Source organism: Zosterops lateralis (assembly GCF_965231275.1).
Source record: "Zosterops lateralis genome assembly, chromosome: 14".
Classification (NCBI taxonomy): domain Eukaryota; kingdom Metazoa; phylum Chordata; class Aves; order Passeriformes; family Zosteropidae; genus Zosterops; species Zosterops lateralis.
Window position 1 is genome coordinate 9351140 of NC_139774.1, and position 15303 is coordinate 9366442.

General features: G+C 43.5%; 1 protein-coding gene across 5 annotated transcripts in view; it reads right to left on the minus strand.

Annotated features, from left to right (window-relative positions):
• MACROH2A1 (macroH2A.1 histone) overlaps positions 1–9142 on the minus strand; it is a 42886-nt gene extending 33744 nt beyond the window's left edge. For 4 of the 5 annotated variants that reach the window (XM_083871825.1, XM_083871823.1, XM_083871824.1 and 1 more), the window contains exons 1-2: positions 9034–9142; positions 1157–1357 (exon numbers count right to left, since the gene is read on the minus strand). In XM_083871825.1, the coding sequence (XP_083727951.1) occupies positions 1157–1328 (172 nt within the window). In that variant the 5' untranslated portion in view covers positions 1329–1357; positions 9034–9142. Of the gene's footprint in view, positions 1–1156; positions 1358–5826; positions 5970–9033 lie in introns of all 5 variants that reach the window. The other variant, XM_083871822.1, reaches the window with a different exon arrangement.
• Positions 9143–15303: the final 6161 nt, after the last annotated feature.

The following is a 15303-nucleotide window of genomic DNA, read 5'->3' on the forward strand; positions in this document are numbered from 1 at the left end:
AGTTCATGTTGCTTCAGTTTTAAATACTCCCAGAAAAGTCAATGCTTTATAACTTTGCGCTTGAGTCAAAGAAAAACCTGTACCTTTCAGAGCACACCAATGCAGCTTAAAGTCTCCTATCCATTGAAACACTTGAATCTATGGCAAGAACACCAACACAAGCAGATGAACTGGAAAAAGAAACACTGCTTTGATAAATAAGATCCAATTCAAGCTTTTCCTTAATCATGCTAATAGAATTTGGCCCCAAACACTCATCTATTTGGAACTTGTGCTTTTTGCTAGATCCCTACACCACAGGTATATACTTAGATGTCAGCCTGGCCACATGAAGGTGACTGAAGCCTCTTGACCATTTTGACTGCTTTTGCAATGTTTGGAGGGGTAAGCTTGCAGCGTCTTAAGTTTTGTTTGAGAACAAAACAGCTATGTAAAGATCTTTACTTGCATGTCTCATGGTTGTTTATGTCATTGGGCAAAGCATTTTTTTCCTTTGAAGCTTCTTTCTAATTGGAGGAAAAATAACACTTTTGTCCTGCAAGAAGGTGAGGATGAGATAGCTATTTAAGGTATTCTTATTCTGATGTGATGAAGGGAACTGACCAAGAACTACAACTGTAAGCAAATAAACTACGTAGATCCAGAGCAGATGAACAGTGTGCATGTGTACACAGACTCAATCAAACAAATTGCCAACAGCATGTGTAGTCTGAAAAGAAATCTGTAAATTGAACAAAAATGTTTAAACAAGGCTGCAAGCAGTCTCAGCCCTGTGTAAACATGGAGAGGCTCTCTATTTAAAATTAATGTATAAGCTTAACAGACAATTATAACCCAAACAAAGTCATCAGGCACAAAATCAAAGCAAGACTGCAACAACGTAGTCCACACGCACTGGTGGCAGTGGGAAGCCTGACTGTCTATGTGGAAGGAGTGTGTTTACAAGTGGTGAAAGCAAATTCCATGCTGGAATGAACAGAAGTCATCAAGGCTCTGAGGCAGGGCTGAGGGTACCTTGATTTTGGCTTAGACGTGTGATTAGCATAACACACACTTCAGCTGCAACTTTTTTAGTTTGTTTGGGTTTTTTTCGGTGCAAATTCAGTTTGTGTTTAACTTTTACAGCTACTATTCCACATAATTCAGCAAAACCTACCAGTTAGATATTCCAGCACAGCAGCCATGTAGACAGGAGCACCAACACCAATTCTGTACTTGGGGTGACCTTTCTTAATGTACCGGAGCATCCTTCCAACAGGGAATATCACCCCAGCCTTCGCCGAACGCGAAGTCTTGGTTGACTTCTTCTTTCCACCCCTGCTGGACATCTTGTCTGTATCAGGTCTGAAACAGCACTCTATATTTAGGAAGAAAGAAAAAAAAAAAAAAGGAACAAGTGATAAAAGGTTATTAAGAAGGACGGTACTGTAAGAGCACACACTGAATTCCGAGGCAAATCAGCATTTGGGGGTAGGCAATGCATTAGAGTGTCTACAATATACAGACAAGTTGCCTTTTGAGAGTATACACAACAAGAATCTAAAATAATTTCCCACAGAATGTTTACTTCCCATTGTAATTTGGCATAAATTTATACAGAAAATACATAAAACAAGTTATTTCCTAAAAATCTACTTTCCTGAGATTCCTAAAAGATTAAACCCAGTACCACTAATGGAGCAAGAGTGATAAATACCAGATTCAAAATAAAACTTCTGCATTGAAGCAGAGGATATTTCTGTGAGAAGACTGACACAACCCCCTTATCTCCATGAAAACCTTTTGAAAGGGCATTTGAACAGCTGTAGTAGGGCAGCTATGTTCATACATAATTTCATTCCAAACTAGGAGAAACTAAAGCTTTCATAAAGCGTATTCACCTCCTTTAAAAAACTCGATTTTCAAGATGTGTGAGAATTGACAGAACAAAGGCCTGGATTGGAAAATACATCTCCTGTACAGTAAATGTTCTATTTTTAGAAAGATCTGAAATGACCCCCTTGAGATTTGAATCTACTGAAACTCAGCCATCTCCACACTGAAGACCATATTGCTTCACCATTCCCTCCAGGAATCTGATGATCTTCTATCTGCCACCTTTCCCTAACAGCACAGTGATCTGAACACCCAGCACGTATCTGACAACTGTATCTGGGTTTATCTCACTGAGGGAACCTACTGCTGATACAGCTGTCAAACATATTCTGTCCTCTCTTTGATTTCTGCTCAGGCTGTAAATAGAAACTGACAAATCCAAAGAGGTGGAGGGTTCACAGGCTCTCAAGATCTCTTTGAAGGTTTAGGCAACTCACTGGGTTTTGAAATTACCTCAGAGGAAAGGAGGCAGTTCCCATCTCTCCATCTCTCCCCTCCCTCACGTCTGAGCTCCAGGGAAACCAGCAGAATGCATCAGTGATACACAGACACCTCTGTGCATCCCTCTTCTTCCCTTGCTGCACAAATCCTCCCAGCACACGTGCAAATTCACTGATGTGTTTATACACTCCACAATGAAACCCCCTTTAATCCTGCTTTCCCATCACACCATTCCTCTATTTCCCCTACTTTTTGCTTATTCCTTCTGAATTCTCTCCTTACCCTTATGAACCTAACTGTATTTCCCACATGCCTGAATCCACAATGGAGCAATCTCAGAATTAGGCAAAACAGATTCATCAAACCCACTTCTAGGTTTTGCAATATCTGTTCTGTGCTGACACGTCCTGCAGTCCTTCAATTCTCAATGAGTCAATAAGATTCAGGCTACATAACTGCCAAACAAAGACCAGTCAGGATAGCTAAAGGAACATGAGTATCAGAGGTTTCTTTTCCTTTCCACATTCCATCCATCAGAATCTACACCTGCACAGCACATTAAGTACATTAAATACAATGGGTTTACTGTGTTTTAAAGTTAAACAAAATAATCCCATCTTTGTAGATCAGGTGAAAGTCACACTACATTTAGGAAACTCATGTCCAGAAACAGATAGGAATCTTTGGAAGGGGAAGCCATCAAAAGGGCTCCTTCTTCTGCTGTGGACTCAGCTCTGTAACAACCACTAATCTGTGAATAAGAGGACAAAAGCCAATTTTCTTGCCTTGGGAAATGACCCAAATGCAGCTCACCAATGATTTCAAAAATATCAATTTAATTGCATTTTCTCATCTAGTTAGCTCTGTCTTTGTTAGCAGGAAGGCTGGGTGGGGCATTGACTTGTCTATAGACCTTCTGCCAGGAATTATTTCCATATTTCATAATCCATTTTCATCAACAGTACTAAGGATGTTTAACCTCAAATGTTAAGAGGTTCATTGAATCAAACACCATGGAAAGGGGCATAAGAAATATCTGTGCTGCCCTGCAATATATTTGGTTTGTAACTGAGAGGTCAATGATGATAAACATAATTTTTCTAGAGAAAGCCTGCAAGCCTTAACCAGTAAACTTTTATTAATCACTTAGTGTGTTTATGGGATGTCAGAACAGCTGGAAGAGAATAAGGAAATCTTTACTTCCTAATGTTTTCTTTCTTTGAGATAGTGTCTTCTTAGCTATCAGCTGCTGTAACATTTGCACCAAAGCATTAGTAAAGTAGGCAGTAATACAGAATAACACCAACCCATATATAAAATGGTGTCTTTTTTTTTTCTTTCATAAGCTTATTTTATCACTTCTGCAAATTCTACTGGTAATTTCTCTCTTTATTTTATGCACTTGGTCACACTACTCACATTTATGTTTAGGGTACACTGGACCTATCTTGACAATTCACCTGATCCCCTTATATGGAACATTAATGATCTTTCTAGCTGTAAGTTTATTTCTGAGGAGAAAGTTGGCCTGAATCTGAAAGGTGCTGGTGCATGGGGTTGCATAATGACTAAACAAAGAACTTGTGAAACTTTTAGTATTAAAGGTGAAATGTGCAGATGAAATTATACAGATGAGTCTCAGACCTTCTCATCTCAAGGATCCCATTCCTATATGCAGTGAGTCACTGGATGTTGAGATTGTTTAGATGTTGGGAGTGGAGGGAGGAAAACTTCAATTAGGTTTGGAGTACCACTTTTACTGTTACCAACCACGTAATTTGGAAGGTGAAAGAAAGTCAGAGCCTGGCATGGAAACCTTTTCCAGACCTTAATTGTGTATTCAGGATCATTACTTTGCAGAACCTGTTTGTCCTGCCTTTGAGCTGCAGGATGGCCCAACCGACTCTCAAATGTCTCTTCCCTGTTTCTAGTTCTCCACCGAAAAAAGGAAGGGAAAGAGACTTCACTTGCAAAAGCCACAAGAAAATGTACTGAGGTGAAATGTAAAGAGCATGGCAACAGATCAAAAACCAAAGAGAGCCGTGTGCCTTACATGTTCCAAAATGGTTTATCTTTGTAACACCAGAAACTCTGGAATGCTGCCAACACTAATGAACTAGAGCTGTTTGCTGAGTCACTGGGAGCCCACAGATCAGAGAGGCAACCGAAGGCAACCTTATCACACGCATCATAGTTCAGACAAGATTTGAGCAGTATAATAAAAGTAAGTAAATATATTTTTTAATAAATCACGGTCAATGGACCAGTACTTTCCTTCTTCTGCCCTGCAATGGAATTGTTGAGAACTTTACCAAATACATTACGAAGTCTCCAAAGATTTGACAATAAAATGATTTTGTTTCAATGTGAGAGTTCATAAAATTATCACTATGATAATCAGGGGATATCACTGAGGAGTCAAGTATCTAAGTTCACCTTTGACTTCAAATCAAATTTGACACTATATTCTTCAGTGGCTCTGCTGTGCTTGGACAGAGATTGCCCTAGATACAGAATTTAGCACTTGATTCACAGCCTTTTGAAACCCCTTAAAGACTGTGGCAAGATTCACACTGCTTTCTAAGATCTCCAGATGCATAAACAAGATCTGATGGTGTATTAATTGGGTCACAGCAAAGATTCAAGCTACAAGGCTCCTCTGCTATCATGTCTTTGCAAGCCAGAAATACATTTCCTAAGAAATAACCTTAAGGTGCAGTGATGAAATCAGCATAATTAACTTCTTTCTCTTTGAAATTGGCTGAAGTAACTCTGGTTGGCCATGTCTTTCTGTGTGAAGACAGACACTCTGCTGAACCACACTTTCAAATACCATCTTCCTCAGATGCCCATAGGCATCTGTTTTTCTGAAAGGTTTAGCATCACATAATTCTTTAAGTACAGCCTGAACATCCTGGTAAAGCGATACCCAAATTCCAAATGCAGCACTTCATTAGTTCAGTTGATTTGACACTTTGATCAAATAGCAGTAACAAACCCAGTCTGTTATTAACAGTTTTCAGGTACTGGTTCTTAATGACTAAATAAATTACTATGAATCTTACTGCTGTCAGACAGAGGCTGCTCTGATCGTGGGCTCACACTGGTGTATTAACTGCGCTCAGCAAAGAGATGATTCAATTTAGATCTACATCATCATATCAGTAAGTAGTGGAATCCAGGAGATCATTACTACAATAGGAAAAATACTAAGATGTAGTAATTATTTTTCTTTTCTTTCAGTACAAAGACTAAGCTGGAAAGTTCATTTTTGTATCATGAGAGATTAACTGCAACACTGTTTTCTTTCCATTGTTTCAAAAGATTAACAATGTAAGTGCTGCCATTCTCTCTTAAATCTATTTATGTCCCATAATAGCCACAGTGAACTCTTGCTGAAAAGGTGCATTTGACTTTGCTGTGACAACGAACTTGCTCTGTTTTTAGCTAATCAGAGGCTACTCTGGCATATTTATAAAATGGTATAGAATGATCTCTGATAATACTTGCCTGGCACAACAGTGTCTCTGCCTGGGACTCTGGTTTCTAGGTAAAACAGAACTAAAAAGAACCAATCACTCAGTTATCATTTGATTTGATGTGATTTCAAACTTTAGCTCAAGTTCTTTATCAAAGCAGCAACACTTTGAGGTCTGAAACAGACAGAAGAGTGAAACTCGTTGTAAAACAGTTCTTCCAAAACTCCATTAACTTCTCATGTGACAAGGTAACACCATACACGTATTTTCATTTGGAAAACCAAGAGAACACTCCCCATCTAGGAATGAACAATAGGTGTACTTTCTGCTGAAGATTAAGACAATTTAAATTCCTATAGCAGTAACATAAAGGATGGGAAAAGCTGGAATAACGTTTTCACAAAATCTGTGTGCTAAACAAAACACTGTTGCACAATTGTATTCAACTGGCAGAAGTCCCTCCCTCCCACAGAGGGTCTGAAACACCAAAACAAATACCCCTTAATGTGCAAACCTCCACTAGAACAGTGCTGGGAGTGTGACAAGAGTTTCTGCTGGGCATCCTGCCACCAATAGTCAGGAAAACGTAAATACAATTGTCTTCACTGACCACTGCTGGGAGAACTGGCCTGAAATAACCATTTATACATTATAGGTTTTTTGTATACTAAATAGAAAGCATAAAAATTTATAGAGGGCCTTAAGTCACTGGACTATTTGTGAATTCAATGCAGAAAAACTGTTTTAAATAACATTTTGAAAACAACTTTGTCCCTTGACATTTTTGTAAGAAAATAAAAACATAATAAAGAATTCATATGGATGCTTCCAGGGCAAAATCCAGATGCAGAACAAAACTTAAAATAGATATTATACTGCTGAGAGAAAGGATTGCAAGAACTTGACCCATCAGAGGTCATGAATGGTGTGATTCTTGCATCACTCCTGGAACAAGGACCATGAGCTGAATTCTGACAATCCTGTCTTTAGAATGGGTCTGGGTAAGGAACTACAGCTCCTTTATGTGATCACAGCATCTCTCCCTACCAAGCCAGCCCTGCAGTCTTTCCACAAGCGCTGCATTTTTCTTTTCCAATTTTACCTCTTGAGATGACAAAACCTAATGCTCAGCACTACCCACAGGGCCAACATTTCCTCTCCCAATGGAAGATCTATCTGGAGGGTTTTTTTCTCCTCTTGTGGCATCAGTTCCAGACCCCTGCTCCTTTATCCCTACTTTATAACCTTGCTGGGGAAGGACAACCTTTTCTGTGGAGCAAACAGCAGGCCTTGATCTTAGCTGACAGAGTTGCACAAAAATATTTCTGCACTTCTCTGAGAGCAAAGGTTCATGACTGTTCTTCCGGAGTGTGATTATATCACCTACCTTATCAAGAGAATATCTCTTATCAAAGCTCATTGATATGTATTGGCAGAACTAGGCAACTCCTAAGAACAAATTTAAACACACTGGTTTCTTTTAAGACTCAGCCTGCAGTGGTGGACTTCTCTATTTGCTCATGCTGATCTACAAAACAAGCAGTGCTTAGGCACTTTACTGTCATTAAGCCAAATTCTAGTCTTGCCACTAGTTTTTAGATCAGTTATGGCATAATCTACACTGTCAACATTTGGCTTTACTGGCAATCAGAAGGGCATAGCACACACAGCAAAGCAAAGCTGCTCTTTAGAAACCCAAAAGGCCTAGATTTCAGAGTGAAAGGTTATGAAACAATGCAATAAAATAACCTAAAACCATTACTAAGTAAACAATGTAACTCCTTTCTTTCACAACGCTTAAAAAAAATAGCCCCAAACTCCCAAACACACTGGGTAGTTTTCTAGGGACTACTTGATGCAAAATCTTTCATAACCAACTGCATTAAAACATAATTTTCAAAGTAACTGCAATTATCTTGTCCAACATAAGTCTTTCAACTCTGGGCTGTCTCTGAGAACCCAGGTACTGTTTTTATTGATTGGACTCTTGCTCCTTCACTCATTTATTTCTTTTACTCTTCAGAATGGGGGAGGCAGTGGATCTGCCAAGTTCTCTACAGACCTGTTGCTAAGTGACAGCTACATAGTCCTGGGGGAAAAAAATGGTTGTTCACTTGCATGGTCAAGAGATAAATAACAACTTCCATCCAAGTATATTTCAACAACAAGTCTCCTTTCATCTTTATAAATGAAGCAACCTCAGCTTTACACCACCCTGCTTTCATAGGAGCCACTTCCAACTGCTGGCTTCAGACACAATTTCATCGACCTTCTACAACTTACTTTTAAATACTATGGAAAAAAAGGAAAGGATTACAGGGGGACGCAAATGACAGAGACAGTCTGTTGCCCTCAGTGTCTCCTACAGGCACAAACACGTCAGCCCGGACTCTCGGTCCCGGCGCTGCTGTGCTGGGGCCGGTGCGGAGCCTGGGGAACCCGCATTCACCTGCGCCCTGCAGCACCCGCAGTCCCCCCGGAGGAACACCCACACCACACCACAGACCGGCCACAGGGGCTGCTCCAATCCTGCAGGCAGACATATTGCAGCCTCCGCAAGAAGTGACAGTCCTAAAAGAATAAGGAGCCCCGTTCCCAGACAAGCATTTATTTTTACTACTCTCGTCAGCCTCTGCTTACGGTTTAAAAGACATCGTTTGGCTTTCTTAAATTAAGCCGTTCACGCCAGGCAGGTAACTTTCACACCGCGGGTTCTTCTTCATCCCGGAGTGAAACAGACAGAAAACCCGTCCTGCTGTTTTTCGCCTTGTGCTTTTCGCGGTCTCCCCCGATTATCCTCCCCTGCTCGGCGACCCGCGGTGGGAGCGGCGAGGACGGAGCCGAGGACGGAGCCGAGGACGGAGCCGAGGACGGAGCCCGCCCGTGCGTGGAGCAGCAGGACAGGGGAGACGGCGGCTCCGCACCCCCGGCCGCCCCTCAGCCCCGCCGGGCTCCTTCCAGCCCCACGCCGTCATTCCACAGCGGATTCCATGGAAATACAGCCCCGCTGCCACCATTTCGCGGGGCGCGGGTGGATCCCCCGGCTTCACCCGAGGCGCAGCCGGAGCAGCCGAGCGGACTCCCGGTTTCCCTCAGGGCAGGGCACCGGCGCCCCTCCGTCCCACGGCGCGCCCGGCCGGCCCGGCCCCCCCCACCGCCCCGGGTGTCACCGCGCCGCGACAGAGCCCCCCGCGCCCCCTCCTCCCCGCAGGGCGGGCGGAACTCGGCGGCCACTTACGGCGCGGGCAAGATGTCTCCGGTCGGCCGGCGGCGGCCCCGCTCCCGTCCCTGTCCCCGCTGCCGTCCCCGCTGCTCCTGCTCCGCTCCGCCCGCGGGGCCACCGGGATCGGCTGCACGGGCTGCCGGAGCTCCCACAATGCCCCGCGCGCCCGCGCGTCACATCCACCGCCCGCCCCTCACGGCGGGGCCGCCTCACGGTCCCCCGCGGGATCCCCCGCCGTCCCTCGCCATTGCCGCGCGGTCTGCCCGCGGTCTACTCACGGCCCTTCACCACCCGCTGGCGGATCCCCGCACGGCTGGGCCGCCGGTGCCGCGATCCCGGAGGTTCCCGGGGCCCTCCCGCCCGCACGGGCCGCAGGCGGCAGCTGGGCCGGCCCGGCTGTTGAAAAGCCCGGTCCCTGCGCGGGGCTGCGCTTTGGCACCGCGGCCTCCGCAGCTGCTGCCGGCCCGGCCATTGTGTACAAACGTGCTCGCTCCCAAACTTTCAGGACGGGGAGGTCGGAGGGAGGGGTTCGCTCTGTGCTCCTCCGAAGAATGAAGTTCATGAAGGGAAGAGCGTGAGCAGCTGGATTGTTCCGTGGGGCACGCAGGTTTTTTTTTCCTCGTGCTGTACAAAAATGGCTCAGTGCCATTTTATCAAGGCCCCAGATGGAGCTTCTGGAGGCTTTTGTGCACGGGCCACACGGGTGTCCTTGAGCTCACCTTGCCAGGTTGGGAGCGCTGGGTGGCCGCTGCCCCTTGCCCAGACTCCTGTTGCCAGACCGAGGGTTCAGTCCCTTTTCCACCTCTCCTCTCCTGCCTCCCCCGGCTGCCTCGCCCACCGGCTGCCAGTGGATCTTGGCTGCAGGACCGACAAGGCACAGCAGACTGCCACTGTGTTTACAATGGTGGGACTAGAAGCAGCTGGAGTTTTGAATGTCCTGGAAGATTCCTGGCTTGCTAATGCTCCCAGACTCAAATGCCACTGCCATTTGAATGGAGCATCCTATTTCTTCAGTACCCAAAGCAGAATGCCAGCCCATAGCCTCCTCCTCAGTGTCCCTTGCTCTTCTTTCATGGGTAGAACTGTACCAGGTGACAAATGGCATAATACCATTACTACTAGATGACAAGGAGTTGCTCTCCTGCTCTTCTCATCAACCACTCTGAGCTCCAACTCTCCTTATTTTGCTGAGTATCATTGTATCATCACAGGGCCTTTCTAATACAAAATAGCAGAAAGGAAGAAGGGGGTTTAAAAGAAAACAAACAAAACAAACAAAAAAAAAAACAAACAAACAAACAAAAAAAACAACAACAACGAGGGAGTGGGGACTGCCTATGTAAAAAGTGTGGCTGGTCTGAGAAATAGCCCTTCAAAAAGTGTTTCAGGCATTACAATTGTGGTGCTCTCATCCATCTAAATGGCCAGAGCTGGTCTGGTTTTTAACATAGCTAAACTCAGGGTCTCCAATGAGATATGTCTCGTTACTTCTCAGTGCACTCCACGGTCAAATGCAGCCTGGTCCTGCCTGCACTCCTGAGTGCTCGTTGTAGCCTGCATACCGTGCAGTGGGGCAGTTTAGCCTGACAAAGGCTCCCTGCTGGGCAAGTACCCCGCGGTCCTGATTGCCCTTAACCCAGGGACGTGGATACAGTCCTCACTGGGCCATCTGCCACGGCTTTTCTTATACAGCTGAGGACACACTCTGCTTTCCCCAAGTTCCTATCCACACATCATCTCCTTCCCACCTCCTCTTCCTCCTCCACTGTGCCCCACTCCCTTTTTCCTTGCTGGTAGTGCTGCCCACACAGGAACCTTTTCTGTAAGCTGTGCAGTGTGCCCAACAGAGCTGGTCCTCTAGTGCTTGGCTCTTCACAGTCTGTTTTCCTGACACCCACACAAGCTTTACTTAAATAAAACAAATCCAGCAAAACAAAAACCACAAAACCAACCCTCCCCCAGTTATCTATGTTGATATGAGCTGCAAAGGCCCATGTAAAATTAAAGAATGCACAACATTGCCTAATGGGATTGATGGAAAGCTGCAAGGGGTAGGAGTTGTAACTAGTTGTAACTAGATGATCTTTGAGGTCCCTTACAAACCAAAGGTCACTTTCTATGCTCTTCTACTATCATTGTTCATTTTGTCTAGTTTGAAGAGGAGTCTATGGACTTTATGCTTTTGAAGAAAGCCTTCAAAACTTTCAATTTGAACTTTCAAAGCCTTCTCGGTGAGAATTTCTGGAGTGGGAGCTGCCTGAGTTTTGAGAGGGCCTGAAAAATTTGTCCATGGAATAGGATGCTAGCATGAAGACTGCTGTTGATAATGTGTAATGTTAACATTGACTGGCTCACCTCCCACCAAAACACAGATTTATCATATTGAACATCTGCTGGGTCTACAAAGAGTGATCATTTTGAAAGCACACATTGTGTCATGACAGTCTAGAAGTTTCTACAAAAGCCTGTGAAACTACACTACATGAGCTATCTCACTAAAACAAACCTTGGCTTAGATTTTGTTCTCTTTGGCAGTTGTGATATATTTATTTATATATAGAATGATAAAAAACACCTTTCCAGGGTTGCACTGTCTTCATTTCTAACATAAACAGTTCATATTCTTACATTTATTTAGTCTAATTTTATTTTGACACTCTGATTCTATAATCAATTCTAACAACCTCAAGGGACTATTTGCAGAAGAAAGTTCTGAGTGATTGAGAATACAAACACTTAACTTGTTTATGCAGCAGAGGTGGTGGAGAAGGAAATATCACCTGGCGGGGGCAGGGCAGTGTGAAAAGGGCTGTGGCTGGGGGTAATCCTCTTAAACTTAGATCAGTGTTTTCACTTTGAGATAGTTATCCTAATTCTAAATGTGTCACCTCTTTTGTCACCGGTATTTCTTTGCTGTTGTGTATTTATTGGTTACTGAGAGTGCATGTCCTAGGTTACTGCAGGTTGCTGAAATATTCCTTCAGGATGCTGTGTGCCTAACCAGCAGATCCCTACTGTTTTCCTTCAACCTTCACATGGCCAAAAGGAAGTACAGATTCTTCAGACATGACCTGCTTCTCAGAAGGGTTATCTGAACCTCCTTTGGCTGCTCAGCCTCCTCCCTCTTTGCAGACCATGTGACTAATCCATGCTTCTTAACTTCAGGTTACAGTGACACAGATAAATGCACCTGTGCTGTGCATCATGCTAGTGACATCCTTGCCTTCAGCATCAGAGGGGCACAGTGACCTCGTCCCAAATCCACTCAGTGCTCATCATGCTCCTCATGCGACCCACAGACCTACTGCCTGTCCTGGGGAGGATTAGCTGTGACTTCCAGAGGGCTGACCTGGCCTTCCAGCAGATTGCTGTAATCCTCTGGTGTTGTTACCCCGAGGAATAACACGCCACAGGACTTGAATGTGCCTCTGCCTTCACTTTGCTCTGTTTTCCAGACACTCCGAAGATACTCAGCTTCCCTGTTATTCAAAATTAGCCCATCAAGATCAGGAAGTTCTGCAACTAAGGTTGCCCACAAACTGGTGCTGGAAGCCCGGTGTGTTTGATACCTGTTTGGTTCAGGGTCAGAGCCATTGATCTTAATGATCTCCTTTTATCTCCATTATCTAAACCACCAGAGAATTGCAGTTTGGTTTCAGCACAGTTCAAAACTTGACAGCTGACTGTTGAACTGAGCTGCTGTTTTACACTCAGCCTTTCTTTATCTGCCACAAGTGAACAGGATTAATTCCATTTTCAAACAGTCAATCTTTGGATGTCTTTGCTTTGACGTCCAAGTCATGACAATTGGGATATCCTCCCTCTTCAGAACATTTCCTCCTGCCTCGACATTGTCAGGGCACTGGTGACTCTATTAATTAGCAGGCATGTTGTTCTGTAGCAGAAGTGCTGACTGATGCTGATATGTTATGGTGAGATTAATTCTTCCAGGGCACAAAAAGTGGATGTCTGGGATTTCTTTCTCAGGCTAGTAGATAAGTTAATACCAGTAAGTTAATAGGTTAATAAGTTAATAATTTACTTTGTTCCAAATCTTTCTAGACAGGTGACCATGTATTGTTTTCCCCAAGATGATATTTGTGCAACTTTTTCAAACATATGCCATTTGTCATTGCTTTCTTCTAGAAAAATGTCAGTTATGGAAATTTTTTATCAATGTTTATACCCGCTGTCAGAAAATGTCTAATTGCTTTCAAAATTCTTTAAATAAAATGTCACTTTTTTAAAAAAGGAAGGCAAACATCTTAAATTTTTAAACTGGAAAATGAGAGCCACTATGATAACTGCACCTTTTTTACCCAGATTGGGAAGTCATTCATACAGTTAATTGATGCTGGAACAAAAGAAAAAGCCAAAGTTTGTATAATCATTATTAATCTGTAGATTAGGGATAATATTAACCTGCAATATAACGCATTTCAAAAGCTGCTTCTTCTAAATAGATTCTGAGTGCTTTTTGATTTATAAAACCAATACCCAACAGCAGTATGACACAGGGGCATCAGGAAACATAAATACCTCTCTCCCAGCAATGTGGAATAAGTGTGCTTGGAAACAAGCCTGATGCACCCTGGAGCACCCAGGGAACAGGCACACTCATCTGTTCCTCCCGTGGTCACAGCTGCTCCCAACATAACCTGATTCCCACATTGTCCTTTGAGCAGAGCAGTTCTTTCCTTTCTAGTATTCAAAACGGCCTCTTGCATTGCTACATTTTTAATGTCAAGTGGCAGGGGAAAGTTCTGGATTATCGTGCAAAGAAAATATTAAATCCAAGAGCTATGATTTATATTATTAAGTCAAATCAAAGTTACTTCACATGATGATCAGCTCAATGGTTCCTGGTAGCTGGTGTAAAGCTTGGCAGAGAGTAATGTAGTAATAACTCACATTTCTTATATTTAGTTATTAGGTCCCGTTGCTCCACTACATTAATTTTCCATGTAAGCAATAGCTGTACTTGCCAGAGGGATTTTATATAATTGCAGATGGTAGGAGACATAGTTGGTAATTGCAGAAATGCAGAGGGAAATGTCCAGGAGATGATCTTCTATTAAGATGTGGCTGTTGCTATGGAATACTTTCCTAGATGCTGTTCTGCATGGGATTGCTATGATGCATCATTTCATATAAGAGGTTATTTTTAAAGCAGACCCATTTCTTTGCCTGAAAAAGCAAAATCAGATCACCTCTCTGAGGAATATTAATTAAAAAAGCTCCTGTGCTGGACAGCAGACATTATATAGAATATGGTTCATGAAGGAGGCAAGAGAATTAGAGTCCACCTTAATATCAGGCAGCAATGAAATCAGGCACTTTCACATCCATCTCATGAGACAAACTCTACTCCTTAAATTAAACAAAACTTCTCTTGCAGATGTGAAGACCATTGGCTGCCATAGCAAACCACAGGTTACCAGAGGGTGATGTTGTCAGTTTAACCTGAGCTTCATAAATTCCTTTTATCAGAGACAGCCCATCATTCCTTCTGTTTATTTTGAAGTATGTTCTCTGTGTGGAGGTACAGAATGAAGAAGTGATGGTACCAGCTATTTGTGATGGATGCAGAAGTATGTTCATGTCAAAAGTGCCAAGTGACGTGGTCAGCCTGGCTTTTGCTGAAGAATCCAAAGGGTGCTGGGAGTGCAGTATCTCCTTGATTGCTTTGTAAGAACAGTTTCCATCTCCATCCTTCTTTAGGAATCAGAATCACAGAATGGTTTGGGTTGGAGGGAACCTGAAAACTCATCTGTTCCAACCCTCTGCCATGGGTAGGGACAGCTGTCACTAGGACCAGGTTGCTCAAAATCCCATCCAGCCCAGATGAACATTTCCATGGATGGGGCAATCCCAGTTTCTCTGGGTAACCTGTGCCATGGTCTCGCCACCCTAACTGGGAAAAATTTCCTCCTAACATCCAATCTAAGTCTCCCCTCTTTTAGTTTAAAATCATTCTCCCTTGTCCTATCACTGGGGATAAGACATCTGCCTTTGCAATAAGTTTCTATCCATTTTTTATAAGCTCCCTTTAAGTACTGAGAGTCCACAATGTGATCTCCCTGGAGCCTTCTCTTCTCCAGGTTAGACACCCCCAGCTCTCTCAGCCTGTCTCTGTAGCGGAGATGCTCCTGCTCTCTGAGCATCCTCATGGGCTCCTTTGGACAGGTTAAGAAAACAGTCAGGAAATGTAAATTCAGTAATGCTGGCTCAAAAAAGCCATATGGCAGGACAATGGAAAAAATTAATTCAGTAACAAACGTGACT